Source organism: Lucilia sericata, unplaced genomic scaffold (assembly GCF_015586225.1).
Source record: "Lucilia sericata isolate MDLA Ls3-8-SP2 unplaced genomic scaffold, ASM1558622v1 Contig001693F_arrow, whole genome shotgun sequence".
NCBI lineage: Eukaryota > Metazoa > Arthropoda > Insecta > Diptera > Calliphoridae > Lucilia > Lucilia sericata.
In genome coordinates this window covers 23660-43116 of record NW_023995603.1, presented here as the reverse complement: position 1 = coordinate 43116, position 19457 = coordinate 23660, and the positions used below count along the sequence as shown (strand labels likewise).

Below are 19457 nucleotides of genomic sequence, written 5' to 3'. Positions count from 1 at the left end.
TTTAATCTGGTCTAAATGAAAACTTTGGAACAATTAGAACCCTTTTAAAGGTAATGTTAGATTTGTTGTAATTTAACTCCTCACTTCGAACAAAATGTATATATCTTCGCTCAGTTATTAAGTCTCAAATATGATCAAAATTTGTGATCTAACTTTAGGACAATTGATTTGGAACATTTTTATGCAAATGGATCCTATAGATCCAAGAGGTAGCCTACCGCAAGTAGCAGACTCGATTAAAATCAGGATGTAGCAACAGACTTAATGTCTACTGATCACGCCTAGTGAAGTAGGTTTCACTTTGACCATTGGATTTATGGACATATCTAGTTGAAGTAGCACAATTTCTAAGATTGGATATTGATGCAGAACCCTCAACTATATTATTGTATAGTTTTTGCTGTTATATTTAAATGGTTAGGTGCTAGATTTCTGAATGAACTGGATAGAGAATGTTTCAGGATGTAATTTGGAACTAAAATGTTTGTTTAAAAACTCATAATAATCCTTAATGCAAATAAACTACAATAATACAATCTCAAAAATTAATTCCCATAATAAATTTCCTGTCTACAATATAGTAGAAATTAAAAAAAAAAAAACATTTCCATTCTAAAGCACAAAGCATTGTTTATTTATAATGCATTAAAATGCATAAGCTACAAAAATAACAAACTATTCACACAAGGGATCCAACGAAACAAAAAAATGCAGTTTTTGTCAATTGTTATTTGTCACTCAGTTTATTTTTATGACACTAAAAAGCAAAAGCAAGTATTTTCCCCACTGTATAATTTATAAGCATCCCAAAAGTATGCTTTAAAATCAAAGCCAAAACAAACTTTTAAAATAAACAATTACATTTAGCAAGCAGTCAAAAAGTAGGCTTAAGTTAGTTAATTAATTAGTTTGAATGAAGACCTCCATCGAGCCTGTTATGCACTTCTCTTACCAATGTCTCTGGTAAGAAACGAACACCGCCAGTCTAATTGTCTAGAACACTAATAACTAAACCACCGGAGGCATACCAAAAGAATAGTTTCAAAATTAGTTGAAATTAAACTTACCGTATCAGTGCCATCATCAGTATCATCACCATCCATTTGTTTGGTGGTAATATCCTTGCCGGTGGTATTATTACTGGACGACGAGGATTTTACCGAGGCGGTGGTAGTGCCTTGCAGATCCAGAGGCACACTTTCTTCGGACAACACCGATTCCGAGGGTAAATTATCAACAAAAGCATTAAAGGTATTATTATTGCTGCCAGTTGATAAAGGATTTGTAGGGGTGGGAGTTTCGGGGGTGGGATCTACATAGCCATTGATTAACTTGTTTACCATATTAGGAGGCTTAACATTCTCAATACTCTTAGTATATTTCGAATTCATTTGTATGGTTGACTGTGTTTGGGTCTTTAAGGCCTGTGCCGGTTTGGAGTTTTTCTTTTTGGGATTTTGTGCAAAATTATCCATAAAATGATGATGCTGCAGCAGCAGTTCCGCCTCACGCAACAATTCATCAACACTACGTGTATCAGAATTGTCCGCCAAGCGAGAAACTTCTTGAAAAATACTTTCAGCATCAATTTCACTGTCGTGGCCATTGCTTAAATCATCTGGGCCTCCACATTTCTGTTCTTGTTTAAGAAATTCCATAATACTGCTGCTGGAGGTGAAATCATCAAAGTCAATAGTGCCCGAAGGCGAGGCCGGCTGTGGAAACTTTTCGCTGTTGGTTTGTTTGGGTGTGGTAAAATTTTGCAGATTTTGTGTTTCTTTGGAAAGTTTTATTTGTGTTGATGAAGCCATCATTATTTTGGGTTTTGTAGTTGTAGAATTTTCCTGCTGCTGTTGTAGTTGTTGTTGTTTTAGTTGTGCCTTTTGTGGCAATAAAACTTTAGACATTATTTACACAAAAATTTTCCTCTTATTGGACGCCTTATTTCATTAATAACAAGCAAAAGCTTTTAAAATTAAACATTTAACATTAAAATTATATTCCTTAAATGTACACAAAAATTTTAATTGTTTTTTTATACACACGATTTTTATCACTTGAAAACACAAAAAAATCACTAAATTTTCCTGTAATTTATTTTTTTCCCAAAAAAAAACTTTTCATTTGACGTTTTATAGAAATATTTTCCTTTTTTTTATCACTATGAAGTAAATTGCTCTTTATTTTTAATGCAAAATTGCTTTTTTAAATAAATTAATTTAATTAATAGTTAAATTAACTTTTTCTCTTATAAACAGGACGGCTCTTTTTAATAGTTTTAATTATTGAGAGAAGAGCATTTACTATCCTTGTTTCTATTCTGGCCGACACGAATGATAGCAAAATGACGAATACTGTATCGTCAGGATATTACGAATGTACAATATTTTTTTGGTTACACAAATAGACAAGAAAAACAGATACAATTTCCTATCAGATCCTGGGGTTACGTTTTCAGTTATTGTGTTTTTTGTTTTGTTCTTACATTTGTGGTTACAACACAGGGTTGATTTTTCACCTATTAAAGCATTTTTGATAAGGGTTCATGTTGCCAGATGGATGAGAAATACGTATGTTGCTTGTGAAATGGCGAAAATAACAGTACATGTGCAATAAATGATGATACGTTAATTTTAGTTTTGATTCCTACAGTTAAAAATCACTATAAAACTGAAAATAGTAAACATTCCTGAAAATATATAAAATTATATGAAATATTTTAAGGCCCAAATAGACTACACAAGCGGCTTATCAAACATACTTTTTTCATTCGCACACACACTACACAAATATTGCTCGAAAAACACCGATTTTTTCACGATTTTGTGGACTTGCAAAGGTTCAGATGTAAATTTTTATTAGAAATGGAAATTTTGTGAAAATTTTTTTGTTAATGAATATAAACAATACAAACGGTTTGACAAAAATTCAATATATTTGTGTAAAAATCAATTTTTTTTAATTTTTGTACAAACGAACAGCAAGCATTTGTACAAACACGATACACCCTCATACACTACACAACAGGCTTGCACAAACGTAAAATATTGGTATGTTTGTCAAGCCGCTATTTGGGCCTTTAAAATGGTTCAGTTCACATATTAGGGATGAAAAAATTTAATATTAAAAAAATAAAATCCTTAAAGAATAAAAATAATTAATTTTAAAAATATATCTCGGGGAATGAAGAAATGAATGAGACAAATATTTTTACTTGAGAAATATAATATAATAATATATTGAGAAAAATAATTTTGTGATTTATTTAATTTCATATCACAATCTGAAAAATTTAATAATTGTTATAGTTCTTAAGACTTTGTATTCATTTTTAATGTAGGTAAAATACATTATTTTCAAAAAATTTTCTAAAACTGAACAAAGTTTTTATTACCTGTGATTAATTTACACATTTTTACCTGCCATCATCAAATTTTACATAAATATACACAGAATTACACATTTTTCTAGGAAAAGAACAATTATGACCGTTACTAATTCCGATTTTGCTCAAAATGCATATTTAGATCTATCTGGCAACCACTATTAGAAATGCTATAATTCTAGTTACTATTTGAAGCATCCCTGTGTTTTTCATTGAAGAGAGAATTGTCAAATGAAGCAGTCGAAAAATATTCTAGCTCCGTGAAATTTTTGCAAAATTATTAAAAATTCTTATAAAAATTAAATGAATTAACTAAAATATTATATAGATTAAAAATTTAAACAGAAAAAAGCAACAAAATGTTGTACTTAGAAGACTATTTGGAAAGTAAGTATGAAAAGTTGAAAGCAGCTAAAGCAAAAACATGCTAAACAAAAAAGGGTGCTCCGTCAAAACATGACTAGCGGAGTCTCAACAACAAAAAATGTGTAAACATAAACAAACCGACAAATTGAGGTTAAAATGAAGTGTTTATGTTGAGAAAAAAGTAAACAAAGGGAAATTTTTGTTAATTTTGCGTATATTTTTTAATAAATTACAGTGATTGAGCATTTGCCGCAAGAGTTAAGGGATCGTTTTACCGAAATGCGTGAATTGGACTTATCGGTACAAAGTAAGTAGAGTAGGAATGATTTTTAAGTCGTTTGTTATTGTTTAACGCTTAATTTTTTTATTTTTAGACAGCATGGATTCTTTAGAAAAGAAAACCAGATCCTTTTTCGTGCAGTGCAAACGTGGTGATTTGCAAGAAGAACTGGCCGATACTGAATTCCAAAACCTGCGTAAAGAATATTACAAAGTTTTAGAAGACGCCGATGAAAAAGTTACTATAGCCACACAGATACACGAACTAGTGGAACGTTATTTAAGACGTTTGGATAGTGAATTATTTAAGTTTAAATGTGAACTAGAGGCTGATAACAATGGTATAACGGAAATATTGGAGAAGCGCTCTTTAGAAATGGACGGTGGCAGTAGTGCGGCCACAGCTTTATTAAGTGTTGCAGGTTTAAATCAAAAAGAAAATCGTTACTATGGCGGGCTCAGTGCAGCTGTGGCTCCTTCGGGCAGTAATAGCCATAGTGCTGTCATGGGTGGCGGAGCTGTCGGCATCGGTATGGGTGGTATAACAGTGCCAGCTACTCCTACAGGGGCCACTAAAGATAATCGTTATCGTGCTCCCAAACCGGAGAAGAGAAGGGACAGCACTTCCACTTTGCAAAGTGCTGTTCCTGAGAAAAGAGCTAATTTGGGCAATAGTTTGCCCGCAGGTGCTCCGCCCGTGGCAGTGGTAAGACCTATAACACCAGGCATGGGTGCAGTGTTGAACCCAGCTACTGCAGCCGTAGGTACACCCTCGGCAGTTGCTTATAATCTACAACAAATTGGTGGTTCTGCTTCTACGGCAATAGCGGCGGCTGCTTCTCAGGCCATAGTAGCCACTCAACAGATGCAACAGGGTAGACGTACTGCCAGTTTAAAAGCCAGCTATGAGGCCATCCATGGAGCAGGTGGAGGTCCTACAGAATTTTGGATTAGCCGTGATTTAGCTAGCGCAGCTGCTGCCTCTGCCGCTGGTTTAACTGGTAACAGTTCGTCAGAGAAAAGCAAGAAGAAGTATGCTCAGAAGTATTTACAAACCTTTTGCTTTAAAATATATCAATTATTAACTTTTATTTGAAATTACAGAAAACTAAATACCAATTTGGCACATACAGTAGCCTCAACAAATGTTGCGCCCACAACCACGCCCTCGGCCTTGAGTATAGCCTCTTCGTCTTCATCGTTAAGTGTAGACTCGGTCGATATGCTGGCAGGTAGTACGGCCAACCTTAATGTTCCTTCTTTGGTAGCAGCTGGACAACACGTTACAGCTTCATCTTCAACTGCCGGTTCATCTAGTATAGCTTCCTCTAATAGGGCGGCCTTAAATTCCACTTCTTCAGTAAATTCCTTATCTAATTCATCTACCACATCAACAGCTTTAACACCAGGCTCAAATATTACTCTCAATGAAAATGGTATGGTTGTTGAGCAGACGCCGGAGGGAGAGTGGTCCTATGATCCTAATGAACCACGCTATTGTACTTGTAATCAAGTGAGCTATGGCGATATGGTGGCTTGTGATAATGACGCCTGTCCTTATGAATGGTTTCATTATCCTTGTGTGGGCATAACACAACCGCCCAAAGGCAAATGGTATTGTCCTAAGTGTACTGCCTCAATGCGTAGACGTGGTAATCGCAAAAATTAGTATTATTTGGATTAAAATGTGAATTAATGAAAACATGAACAAATTAGTGGTTATTATGAAAAGAAATAAAGAGAGAAGAATGCCAAGAAGCAAGAAAATATGATTGTTTATTATTTTTATGCAAAATAGTATGAATTATTACAATTTGATTCTAGAGTAAACATTTATGATTCTCGACAATTTTCTAGATAGTAAAACTTACTTTTCTTTTATCTAATTTAATTATGGAATTAAATTTTTTGTAGTTTTTTTCTTCTTTATTTTTAAAAAATTTACCAAAAAGATTTTACAACAGTTTAACTGTTTATCAGGGTTTTCTATACAACATAAATACACTGGTTTCGTTAAATCTATTGTATATCTATTGTATTTTGAGGTATTTTGTTACTTTGGGTTTAAAATTATAAATTAAAAACACAACCATCTCTCTAGCAAAGCCTCTTTTTGCAGAAAAATCACTTACACACTCCTAAATTTAACAAAGTAAAATAATTTTATAAAAACTATATAATTTGAATTTTAATTTGTATGTTTAACTTGTGAAGTATAAACATCGTAACCTAAACTTATAATATTATCATAAAATATACGATATTTCAAAGGTAACCAATAGAAATTAACAAATTGTGCAACCGGCCAAATCATCCATTCAGCAGCATACAATTTCCAGGCTTTCTCTTTCATTTCTTCCCACACTTCTTCCGCAGACTTGCGTTCCAAGATACCCAAAGTAACAAAAAAGGCGGAGATATAAACGGGCGAGCAAATAACCTGATCCAGGAAAATTTTCTTTGCAACCATGCGTATAGAACGGCCTGGCAAACGGGCATCCAAAAATTGATACCAGTAATGACAGATAATACCCACTGTCATGCCGGACACGGCCATGTGGGATGTACGAGTACGATCCCATTTTTCTATTTCTCCACAGTATTTTTCATATTGCTGTTCTAGCACATCTCCGGCCGAACTGAGACTCAGGGAAATGGTAACGTTTGTTAGTAACAAATATTTATCACTGAAAGCTTTGTGATGGAATTTCTTTATAACTCTCACAGCATTTGTTTTAGCAACATTTTTTAAGGCAGCTCTTAAAATCACCAACATTTTATTGTATTGCAAAGAAATTCGAGAAGCCGTTTTTGCGAATTTTTTATTTCTTTATGACCGATTGTATAATTAAGTGATTTTTTCACTAAAACTTTTACTTTCTTTGCCTTTGACTGCTGCTATAACACACCCCGCGGTGCGCAAGCTCCAAGTACTTAAGGTAAATTTAGTTTTAATTAGTATATTTTCTATATTAGAACAAAATTTAACACTTAAATTAACGAAATGAGAATATTTGTGAATGAATGAAAATAAATATTATGTTTGTGACAAATGATGTCAAAAAACCAAAACAACACGTGCCAGAGGGCGTTGCTACACCACAATGACAGTTGGAAACAGAAGTGCCGGATGTATATATAATAGATAGATATTTTTTAGAAATTGTGTAGTAAATAGACTACACTTTGAAATATTTTAAATGTACAAAATAAGAAATTATTTTTGGAAAAATTTTGCTATAAAATTTAAAACAATTCAAGCTAAAACTACAAAATATATTGTAACAGTCTTTTATATTCATCGCTTACTGGCAACTCCTTAATTTAACATTAAAAAGCAACAACAAATGTAAACAGAACCAGCTGTTGTTTATAAACAAGACGAAAAAAAGTTAATTTCATCACAGTTTTATTATTATTTTTTAACCACTTGACGCCTCCTGGACCAAATGGAAATAGCAGATACAATTAAATTTCGTGATATATGTTCTATGTTAAATAAAATTAAAGAATATGAGAATAAGGATAAAAAAGCAAAAATTGTTAAACAATATTATGATTCATTTTGTAAACATCGAGAAAAATTTAGGGAACAGCAGCAATGGAAACCCGAAATGGAAGAGGTTTGTGATTGTTTTTATTGAAATAATTACCGGTTTTAAATATTTGTTATATTCGTCAAATTAAGGATGGTCGCAGCAGTTTCTATTGTGTATTAAGATGTCTGATACCAAATGCCGATATGGCACGTCCTCCTTATGGCCTACAAATACCCTCTTTGGGTAAGGTGTTTATTAAGATTTTACAGTTGGGTTCGGAATGTGAGTGGAGTTAATTTTAAACTACATATGAACATAAAGTCAATTTTTTTTATTTATAGCAAGAGATGCTGAAATTCTAGAAGCTCGCAATTTTAATGGATTTCGTGGTGACTATGCCGAGAGGGTCTATAGGGTCCTAAAGCCACGTTGCAGCCACCAACCCAGTAATTTAACGCTAAAACAAGTGCATGACATGTTGGATACTATAGCAAATGAAAATCGACTAAGTAAGTGGATGTAAATTTAAGTATCTGTCTAAGGAATATATGTTATATTCTGGTATACTTCTTATTCCAAAAATAGCTCAGATTCTGAAATAATTTCTTGACAGAAAATAGCTTAGATTCTGAACAATTTCCCAGACGAAAAGTAGCTCAGATTATGGACTATTTTTGGACAGCTTTCTTATTTACACATTTCTTTCATTCCCTTAGATACCGAAAAAGTTCTTATACAACTCTCTGAAACTGCCTCGGCTGAAGAACAAATGTGGTTTGTGCGACTTCTATTAAAATCTATGCATTTGGGTATTGGAGATCAACGTATTTTTGGCATATTACATCCACAGGCCAAGGCCTTTTTTCAAATATGCGCCAATCTCTCTAAACTATGTTGCAATATTGCTGATAATAAATTCAATCTAGCCACCACCGCACCCTCAACTACATCTGCACTAGGAGCTTTAGATTTACCCGTCAACATACAACCTTTTGAATACATCAGGCCCCAGCTGTGTGAAGTATTTCCTGGTAATATAGAAAATCTAATGGCCAATGATGTTTTATATATGGAAACTAAAATGGATGGTGAAAGATTCCAGTTACATTATCAAAATAATCGTTTTAAATATTTCTCCCGCAAAGGCATTGATTACACGCACAGCTTTGGTTCCTGTTATGATGAGGACAATAAATTGACCTCGAAACTTCAGCATCTTTTACCCATAGGTATGACTTCCGTAATTTTAGATGGTGAAATGATGGTGTGGAATACCTATCATAATAAGTACCATGAAAAGGGTGAAAATACTGATGTTAAAAATTTGAATAATGCCCGCAATTGTCAACCTTGTTTTGTGGTCTATGATCTGTTGTTTTGGAATGGTGAATCAATGCTGAAAATGCCCTACATACAAAGAATGCATAAATTGAAGCATTTGTTTAAGGAGCAGGAGGGTGTTTTGCAGCTAATGAAAAGTGTAAAGGTAACTTCGCCGGAAGATTTTAAGCAAAAATTTCAACAGGCTCTGGATCAACATGAAGAGGGTGTAGTGTTGAAACAACAGAGGGCGGCTTACGCACCAGGACGTAGGAATGGTAGTGGATGGTATAAGGTTAAAGCAGATGTAAGTATTCCATTATTTTTAGACGTGAAATTGGAATAGGCTCTGCACTATTTTCTAGGCGGAATGCAGTTCAGATTCTGAACTATTTTCTAGGCGGAATATAGTTCAGATTCTGAACTATTTTCTAGGCGGAATATAGTTCAGATTCTGAACTATTTTCTAGGCGGAATATAGTTCAGATTCTGAACTATTTTCTAGGCGGAATATAGTTCAGATTCTGAACTATTTTCTAGGCGGAATATAGTTCAGATTCTGAAGTATTTTCTAGGCGGAATATAGTTCAGATTCTGAACTATTTTCTAGGCGGAATGCAGTTCAGATTCTGAACTATTTTCTAGGCGGAATATAGATGAGATTCTGAAATATTTTCTAGGTGGAATATAGTTCAGATTCTGAAATATTTTCTAGGCGGAATATAGTTCAGATTCTGAACTATTTTCTAGGCGGAATATAGTTCAGATTCTGAACTATTTTCTAGGCGGAATATAGTTCAGATTCTGAACTATTTTCTAGGCGGAATATAGTTCAGATTCTGAACTATTTTCAAGGCGGAATATAGTTCAGATTCTAAACTATTTTCTAGGCGGAATATAGTTCAGATTCTGAACTATTTTCTAGGCGGAATATAGTTCTGATTCTGAACTATTTTCTATTCGGAATATAATTCCGGATTTCTTACATGAATCCTAACCTTTTTCTAAATTATTTTATCGTAGTATATAGAAGGTTTAACGACTGAATTCGATCTGTTGGTAATCGGTGCATTTTTCAATCGTACTCGCACATTTGTAGAATCCTTTCTGGTGGGTGTTCTTAAGTACGTTTCCCTTCAACAATTCGAAGTGTATTCCATTGGCAAAGTTAGCAACAATACCACACAACGTGTTGTCCTAAATAACACTTTAAAACCACATTGGCATTTAGCTACGGAGGAGCCACCACCATTGTGGTATCATTACAGAGAAACAAATGCCGAAGGTCGACCGGATGCCTGGATAGAACCCAGAAATTCTGTTATTCTACAAATTAAAGCCACCGATTTAAATCCTTCAGGAGCTTTTGCTTTATCAATGGCTTTACATTTTCCACGTATACAAGCCTGGCGTAATGATAAATTGTGGCATGAATGTTTGTCTTTGGAGGAATACAACCAATTGAAACAAAGTTCTGGTAGAGGTGCCATCAAAAAGATCGTTAAGAGAACTGTAAGTTTAGAAGATTTTACGGGAGAACGTGTAAAACGCAGGAAAATGACAGCGGCTGAGAAACGTAATCTGGGTTTGCAGGCATATAATAAGAAGTTTGATCCCTCCAATGTAAGTTTAACAATTGTATTTGTCCTTTACTATTTTAATTTGAGGGATATCTCGCTTTTTAAAGGTGGAAAAAGTTTCAAATTTATTGAATGACTTTAGTGTTTGTATACTAAGTGCATCCCTAAATAGGGGCTATACTCCCGAGTATTTGAAAACTTTGGTGGTACAAAATGGTGGCACAGTAGTGGACAATCCTTTACCCAATAATCCCGCTTGCATAGTGGTAGCCGGTGATAAAACCTATCGCGTGCAAATGCTTTGCAAAGCCCAACAATATGACATAGTATCTATGGATTGGTTTTTACGTATTTGTGAGAAACAGAAATTCAAATTAAGACCACGTGATATGTTGTCCATGACTGACAATCTAAGAGAACGTTTCAGCGAGTTCTGTGATAAATGGGGTGATCATTATACGGAGTTTGTTTCATCCAAAGAACTTAAACGTATATGTGATCATATGCAAGATAAAGATGTACCTGATCTGGATGATGAAGAATTGTTGGAATTGGAAAACTTAATATACAAACAACTTAACCGTAATTGGTTCCGTAATAAATATGCCTACTTCTATACAATCGATGCGGAATCGGAAAAGGCAAAATTAAGTTATCAATGGCATGGAGGAAATGTTTTGAATGATAGAAATTTAAATTCGGAGTCTTACAGCAAAATAAATTATGTTTTCATTAATCTCCTGCAATTTGATAAAACAAAATTTTTGGATTGGCTTAAGGAGAGATTTTCCGATAATTTATCACATTTGCAAATAATTAATATAACATGGATTTTGGAATCGCATAAAGCTAGAATGATGCTGGATGTAAAGGAATATACTTGGCATGATTTTTAAATATTCTTTATTATGAATTCTCTTGTTCAATATTTTTCCGTAATTATAACTGTTTTAAACAATTGACTAAATATTTTATTTTACTAACTATATCATGACTTCTTCAAATTAATTTCAGTGTTAATATTTTGCGACTATGAACGCAATTAAGTCTAATGTTTCTATATATTTGTATTTGTCGCTTGTTTTGTAAGTTTGTATTTTGATCCAAATAAAGTTTTGTAAAACAAAATAATAATGCGTTAAAGCTTAACTACTGTAGAACATACAGGGAATGCATTTCGGATTATGAGCGATTTCCTAGACGGAATATAGCTCAGATTCTGAGCATTTTCTTAGACATAATATAGTTCCGACTCTGGCTATTTCTAAAACGGAATATAGATCATATTCTGAGCAATTTTTTGAGATTAACAACCATTTCTTAGACGGAATATAGCTAATAAGATTCCAAGAAGGAATATAGCCATTTCCTAGACGAAATATAGCTCAGATTCAGTGTCATTTCCTAGACGGAATATAGCTCAGATTTTGAGTCCTTTCCTACACGAAATATAGCTCAGATTCCAAGCCATTTTCTAGGCGGAATATAGCTCAGATTCTGAGCCCAGACGGGATAAAGCTAAGATTTTGAGTCATTTCCTACAAGGTATATAGCTTTGATTCCAAGTCATTTGCTAGACAGAATATAGCTCAGATTCTGAGTCATTTCCTAGGCGGAATATAGTTCAGATTCTGAGCCATTTCCTAGGCGGAATATAGTTCAGATTCTGAGCCATTTGCTAGACGGAATATAATTCAGATATTGAGTCATTTCCTAGGCGGAATATAGTTCAGATTCCAGACGGAATATAGATTAGATTCAGAGCCATATTCCAGTCGGAATATATGTAGCTTAATCTATTTCTTTCTGGTAAGTATTTACTTTATGGTACCCATTCTGTGAATCAAATATTACTCTTGGGTATTTACAATTTAATTTAAAGCAAGTAGAAAAGTATAGTCGGGCATGCCCGACCATATAATACCCTACACCATGAGTATATTTTAAAAATTTCAATTTTTCACAAAGAAACTTTTATGTTGAATTTTCCAAAGTATTTAAGCAATTTATTGATAAAAAACAAATTTTCTAAATATAGGAGTAGAGGTCAAACATGGGTCGATCCTCATTAAATTTGGGAAAAGGATATATTGTTAAATAATAGTTAGTAAAGTTGAGTTTCATTGCGATACAAATGGTTACAAGTCAATTTTAGACGTTTAAGACATTTTTTGATGGGGGGTTTGTATGGGGGCTAGGGTCAAATAAGGGCCGATCGTTACGAAAATCTGCAGTGTCATTTATACTTATATAAAACTTATTTGTGCCAATTTTTAGAGAGATAATAGCATATTTGACGTAATTATGGCATAAAAAGCCCAAATCGGGAGATATGGTTGTATGGGGGCTAGGTGAAATAATGGACCGATTTCAACCATTTTCAATAGGCTTCGTCCTTGTGCAAAAAAACATGCCTGGTCCAAATTTCATCAAATTATCTTGAAAATTGCGGCCTGTACCTTGCGCACAAGGTTTACATGGACAGCCAGCCAGCCGGACAGACGGACGGACGGACGGACATGTCTTAATCGACTCAAAATGTGATTCTGAGTCGATCGGTATACTTAAAGGTGGGTGTAGGACCAATATTTTTGTGTGTTACAAACATCAGCACAAACGTATAATACCCTCCCCACTATAGTGGTGTAGGGTATAAAAAAATTGTAGTAAATTAAGATTTAATTAAATATTATTAGAAACAACTAGCTAACAACATCTACTTAATTATCCTGTAACTGTACATTCATAAACTTCCTGGATATTGAAGTTTGTAACATTAATTAATAACTTTTTCTATCTTTCTCTAAAAGGCAGAGATATTTCGAAGGAAACAAAACAAGGATATATTGGCAAATACGTTAGAAATGAAAATGTATGTATGTATGTAAAACTAACAAATTTATGTTAAACAAATTTCCAAAAGAGGATTTATGTGCATTTTTGTAAAATATTCTGAAAAAAAGTATTAAAAATAATGGAGGAAATAGCCATAGAAATAAGAACAAATTTAGAAGAATGTATTGCATGGATTACGAATGAGAATATTAGATTAGGAAAATACAAATATTTTCCCATATATAAATAGTAAAATAGTTCGTTAACAAGTAGCAAGAGTTCCCTGCAGATCGGGTTGTTGGTCCTCTTTGCATTACAACATCACATGCATACGTGTTTCAAATACATACAATTGAGTTTAACAAATAATAAAGAGATTTGGGTAAAGTGGGTTTTGAATGTGTAAGTTTTTAAACTAAAATCTATTGAGATGTTAATGTATTATCCTGACGTCTAAAGATAAAAATGTTGTACAGAGTGTTAAGGAATGAAATAACTGGAAGGTACAAATGAAATTTGAATCCGAAGTAAAATGACTGTATACTCGGTTTGCAAAATTTAAATTGTCTAGATAAAATTTAATTTAATTCCTAGACTGAATTAAGCTCAGATTCTGAGATATCTTCTGAACGGAATTTTACCGAGATTATGAACTATTGCCCAGGTATAGCTTGTCTAACCTTTGAAGATTTCGAGAGGTGAGAATGTAAAGTCGTTTAGCGATTTTTGTATAGATACTATCATTCATTTAAAAATCTGCATAAATATTGGATAATATACATTTATTAAGTATTATCTACATGCAAGTGTGAGTGTATGTTTACACACCCATTTATATACATTTATACTGAATTGTGTATCTGTGTGAGCTCATAAACAAGTATAAGAATTTTACTAAAGATTTAAGACACATATTGTTCTTATTGTTATCGCCTGTTGTATTGTTGCTACAAATGTCTCCTGTTTGTTGTTCTAACAAAAACAAAAAGTGCCTACATTCACACATTGTATGTAAGTGCAAAAATTTGTTAATTAAGGGGGTCTAAAAAATAATTGTACGTAAATAGTCTATAGTCTAGTCTATAGTTTAGTCTACAGTCTAGTCTATAGTATAGTCTATAGTATAGTCTATAGTATAGTCTATCGTCTAGTCTATAGTCTAGTCTATAGTCTAGTCTATAGTCTAGTCTATAGTCTAGTCTATAGTCTAGTCTATAGTCTAGTCTATAGTCTAGTCTATAGTCTATAGTCTAGTCTATAGTCTAGTCTATAGTCTAGTCTATAGTCTAGTCTAGTCTAGTCTAGTCTATAGTCTAGTCTATAGTCTAGTCTATAGTCTAATCTATAGTCTAGTCTATAGTCTAGTCTATAGTCTAGTCTATAGTCTAGTCTAGTCTATAGTCTATTCTATAGTCTAGTCTAGTCTATAGTCTAGTCTATAGTCTAGTCTATAGTCTAGTCTAGTCTAGTCTATAGTCTAGTCTATAGTCTAGTCTATAGTCTAGTCTATAGTCTAGTCTATAGTCTAGTCTATAGTCTAGTCTATAGTCTAGTCTATAGTCTAATCTATAGTCTAGTCTATAGTCTAGTCTATAGTCTAGTCTATAGTCAAGTCTATAGTCAAGTCTATAGTCTAGTCTATAGTCTAGTCTATAGTCTAGTCTATAGTCTAGTCTATAGTCTAGTCTATAGTCTAGTCTATAGTCTAGTCTATAGTCTAGTCTATAGTCTAGTCTATAGTCTAGTCTATAATCTAGTATATAGTCTAGTCTATAGTCTAGTCTATAGTCTAGTCTATAGTCTAGTCTATAGTCTAGTCTATAGTCTAGTCTATAGTCTAGTCTATAATCTAGTCTATAGTCTAGTCTATAGTCTAGTCTATAGTCTATAATCTAGTATATAGTCTAGTCTATAGTCTAGTCTATAGTCTAGTCTATGGTCTAGTCTATAGTCTAGTCTATAGTCTAGTCTATAGTCTAGTCTATAGTCTAGTCTACAGTCTAGTCTATAGTCTAGTCTATAGTCTAGTCTATAGTCTAGTCTATAGTCTAGTCTATAGTCTAGTCTATAGTCTAGTCTATAGTCTAGTCTATAGTCTAGTCTATAGTCTAGTCTATAGTCTAGTCTATAGTCTAGTATATAGTCTAGTATATAGTCTAGTCTATAGTCTAGTCTATAGTCTAGTCTATAGTCTAGTCTATAGTCTAGTCTATAGTCTAGTCTATAGTCTAGTCTATAGTCTAGTCTATGGTCTAGTCTATAGTCTAGTCTATAGTCTAGTCTATAGTCTAGTCTATAGTCTAGTCTATAGTCTAGTCTATAGTCTAGTCTATAGTCTAGTCTATAGTCTAGTCTATGGTCTAGTAGTCTAGTCTATAGTCTAGTCTATAGTCTAGTCTATAGTCTAGTCTATAGTCTAGTCTATAGTCTAGTCTATAGTCTAGTCTATAGTCTAGTCTATAGTCTAGTCTATAGTCTAGTCTATAGTCTAGTCTATAGTCTAGTCTATAGTCTAGTCTATAGTCTAGTCTATAGTCTAGTCTATAGTCTAGTCTATAGTCTAGTCTATAGTCTAGTCTATAGTCTAGTCTATAGTCTAGTCTATAGTCTAGTCTATAGTCTAGTCTAGTCTATAGTCTAGTCTATAGTCTAGTCTATAGTCTAGTCTATAGTCTAGTCTATAGTCTAGTCTAGTCTATAGTCTAGTCTAGTCTATAGTCTAGTCTATAGTCTAGTCTATAGTCTAGTCTATAGTCTAGTCTATAGTCAGGCTAGTCTATAGTCTAGTCTAGTCTATAGTCTAGTCTATAGTCTAGTCTATAGTCTAGTCTATAGTCTAGTCTATAGTCTAGTCTATAGTCTAGTCTATAGTCTAGTCTATAGTCTAGTCTATAGTCTAGTCTATAGTCTAGTCTATAGTCTAGTCTATAGTCTAGTCTATAGTCTAGTCTATAGTCTAGTCTAGTCTAGTCTATAGTCTAGTCTATAGTCTAGTCTATAGTCTAGTCTATAGTCTAGTCTATCTAGTCTATAGTCTAGTCTATAGTCTAGTCTATAGTCTAGTCTATAGTCTAGTCTATAGTCTAGTCTATAGTCTAGTCTATAGTCTAGTCTATAGTCTAGTCTATAGTCTAGTCTATAGTCTAGTCTATAGTCTAGTCTATAGTCTAGTCTATAGTCTAGTCTATAGTCTAGTCTATAGTCTAGTCTATAGTCTAGTCTATAGTCTAGTGTATAGTCTAGTCTATAGTCTAGTCTATAGTCTAGTTTATAGTCTAGTTTATAGTCTAGTTTATAGTCTAGTTTATAGTCTAGTCAATAGTCTATAGTCTAGTCAATAGTCTAGTCTATAGTCTAGTTTATAGTCTAGTCAATAGTATAGTCTATAGTCTAGTCTATAGTCTAATATATAGTCTAGTCTATAGGCTAGTCTATAGTCTAGTCTATAGTCTAGTCTATAGTCTAGTCTATAGTCTAGTCTATAGTCTAGTCTATAGTCTAGTCTATAGTCTAGTCTATAGTCTAGTCTATAGTCTAGTCTATAGTCTAGTCTATAGTCTAGTCTATAGTCTAGTCTATAGTCTAGTCTATAGTCTAGTCTATAGTCTAGTCTATAGTCTAGTCTATAGTCTAGTCTATAGTCTAGTCTATAGTCTAGTCTATAGTCTAGTCTATAGTCTATTCTATAGTCTAGTCTATAGTCTAGTCTAGTCTAGTCTATAGTCTAGTCTATAGTCTAGTCTATAGTCTAGTCTATAGTCTAGTCTATAGTCTAGTCTATAGTCTAGTCTATAGTCTAGTCTATAGTCTAGTCTATAGTCTAGTCTATAGTCTAGTCTATAGTCTAGTCTATAGTCTAGTCTATAGTCTAGTCTATAGTCTAGTCTATAGTCTAGTCTATAGTCTAGTCTATAGTCTAGTCTATAGTCTAGTCTAGTCTATTCTATAGTCTAGTCTATAGGCTAGGCTATAGTCTAGACTATAGTCTAGTCCTTAGTCTAATCCATAGTCTAGTCTATAGTCTAGTCCATAGTCTAGTCTATAGGCTAGGCTATAGTCTAGACTATAGTCTAGTCCTTAGTCTAATCCATAGTCTAGTCTATAGTCTAGTCCATAGTCTAGTCCATAGTCTAGTCCATAGTCTAGTCTATAGTCTAGTCCATAGTCTAGTCTATAGTCTAGTCTATAGTCTAGTCTATAGGCTAGTCTATAGTCTAGTCGATAGGCTAGTCTAGAGTCTAGTCTAGGGTCTAGTCTTTAGTCTAGTCTTTAGTCTAGTGTATAGTCTAGTCTATATTCTAGTCTAAAGTCTAGTCGATAGTCTGGTCTAATCTATAGTCTAGTTTAATCTATAGTCTAGTTTAGTCTAGTCTAAGACTATAGTCTAGTCTGTAGTTTAGTCTATAATCTAACCTATAGTCTAGTCTATGGTCTAGTCTATAATAGTACGGGCTATAGACTAGAGCATAAACTATAGTCATGTCCACCTAATACGATACACAAACGCTGTTAGAGAATTTGAATTTCTAACTATTAATGCATTAGACTTTGAGTACATGTGTGTGTTTCTGTGAGTAAGAGAGATATTTTTCTTAAAAGGATATAAAACATTTGTTGTTGCAGCTAGTGTAAGTTGATTGTTGTTATTATTAGGTACTTGTTGTTCCTATTGCCATTGTTAATAATGATGCTGCTGGTAGTGTTGCAGCTGTTGTTTAACATTTTAGTATTTGTTGTTTTTGGTACTACACATTTTTTTGCTTTTGGTACCTTTTTTTTGAAGAATTAAATGCAAACAAGCATAACAAAAGCTTTTGAATTTTAATTATCTTTTCTTTTCAAATATATAATACAAAATATAGATGAAGAACAGCTAGAATACACACACACAAACATTCTACTCAGAAGTGGTACTAGAAAGTATAAATTAACATCAGGCTCAGTACAATAGTCCCTAAAAGAATGAGGAAGGGAGTAATGTTTTCGTAACGACATTTGTAAGTATGAATGAATATAAAACCATAAACTACTAATTTTTCCATTATTTCAAATGAACATTTTTGATATTATGTATTTATCCCACACCCCATTCTAAAAGTGTCTCCTGTAGCAAATTGCGTATTTAATTCCCCCAATTTAGACTCTTAAACAAGAAATCTAAAATTTATATAACAAAATTCATATTAAAACATGTGCAATTTTCTTCAAAATTATTTTGATGAATAACAAATTTTTTTCCTACATTCAATTTCAACTGAAATAAACGGCAAATGTATCAGTTTGTTGCATGCATAAGAGTGCACGTTTTCTTGCTCTAAGGTTCATTGTCTGATATTATGTGTTCGGTTATTTTTTTTTAAATTCAAATTATTTTTTCATAAAGATAATTATTTTTCTGTAAATACAATTTTTGGGGATTATTATTTGTAGAACAGCATGAGCTATGTATGCATATATGTTATGCGATTAGAGTTAAAACTAGGAAATTGTTTAACAAACATAAAATGAGAAATTATCAAGGGAACAAAATCTTAATTTTAATGAAATAAAATTTAAAATACTAAATATTAGTTAGTTTTTATATAAGAATATAAAAAAATTACTAAAAAAGCTTTAAAAGTGTTTTAAACTAATTTTTATTAAAAATAAAGCATTTTTAATAAATTCCCAAAATGGGATTTTGAATGCCCAGAATTGTTAATATCCGGATTTTGAACAATTTGAGCAGAAAATATAAAATTGAAGTAAAATTTGTTATAAAAACACTTTTTCAGTTCAAAATTTGTCTAAAACTAAGTTACCGACTTGGGTATTTTAAAATCTCCATTTAAGAATTTAGTATGTTTTGTAAAATCCCCAAATAAATTGCATAAATTAAGTAAAAAATAAGTTGAAAAGGTTTCTTAATAACTTTTGCTTCAAAATTTCGCATTTTTAAGAAATTCCCAAAAGGAATTTTAAAATCCCATAATTAGGAGTTTTGGAATTTTAAACAAAATTAAAGCGAAAACTTTTATTGAACTAAAATTTAGTTAAAAACAAATTTTCAGTGGAAAATATGCCTGTAGTTAAATTCCCAAATTGAACATTTTTAAATCCCTGTTAGGAATTTTGGAAATTAGTAGTAAAATTGAAAAATAACACTTCAATTAG

General features: G+C 32.7%; 4 protein-coding genes across 5 annotated transcripts; 2 read left to right on the top strand and 2 right to left on the bottom strand.

The window, feature by feature from the left end:
• Positions 1 to 268: 268 nt before the first annotated feature.
• On the bottom strand, positions 269 to 2466 carry LOC119612453. The gene is made up of 2 exons (XM_037968256.1): positions 1068 to 2466; positions 269 to 400 (listed from the first exon to the last, which is right to left on the bottom strand). Exons 1-2 carry the CDS (start codon positions 1905 to 1907, stop codon positions 269 to 271), a joined length of 972 nt encoding a protein of 323 aa, XP_037824184.1. The 5' UTR covers positions 1908 to 2466.
• A 1130-nt stretch (positions 2467 to 3596) lies between these two features.
• Positions 3597 to 5797, top strand: LOC119612456 (inhibitor of growth protein 3). Of its 2 annotated transcripts, none has more exons than XM_037968261.1 (4): positions 3597 to 3772; positions 3987 to 4058; positions 4126 to 5074; positions 5135 to 5797. In XM_037968261.1, the coding sequence occupies exons 1-4, from the start codon at positions 3745 to 3747 to the stop codon at positions 5697 to 5699; spliced, it is 1614 nt and encodes a 537-aa protein (XP_037824189.1). In that variant the 5' UTR covers positions 3597 to 3744; the 3' UTR covers positions 5700 to 5797. The 2 variants fall into 2 exon arrangements, with proteins under 2 accessions (XP_037824189.1, XP_037824190.1); XM_037968262.1 differs by having other exon boundaries at positions 3603 to 3772; positions 4126 to 5062.
• Positions 5798 to 5934: 137 nt separating this feature from the next.
• On the bottom strand, positions 5935 to 7099 carry LOC119612457 (mpv17-like protein 2). Its single transcript, XM_037968263.1, has one exon. It carries the CDS (start codon positions 6804 to 6806, stop codon positions 6219 to 6221), a length of 588 nt encoding a protein of 195 aa, XP_037824191.1. The 5' UTR covers positions 6807 to 7099; the 3' UTR covers positions 5935 to 6218.
• A 286-nt stretch (positions 7100 to 7385) lies between these two features.
• Positions 7386 to 11600, top strand: LOC119612455 (DNA ligase 4). Its single transcript, XM_037968260.1, has 6 exons — positions 7386 to 7653; positions 7719 to 7851; positions 7911 to 8078; positions 8286 to 9196; positions 9913 to 10512; positions 10577 to 11600. Exons 1-6 carry the CDS (start codon positions 7480 to 7482, stop codon positions 11363 to 11365), a joined length of 2775 nt encoding a protein of 924 aa, XP_037824188.1. The 5' UTR covers positions 7386 to 7479; the 3' UTR covers positions 11366 to 11600.
• Positions 11601 to 19457: the final 7857 nt, after the last annotated feature.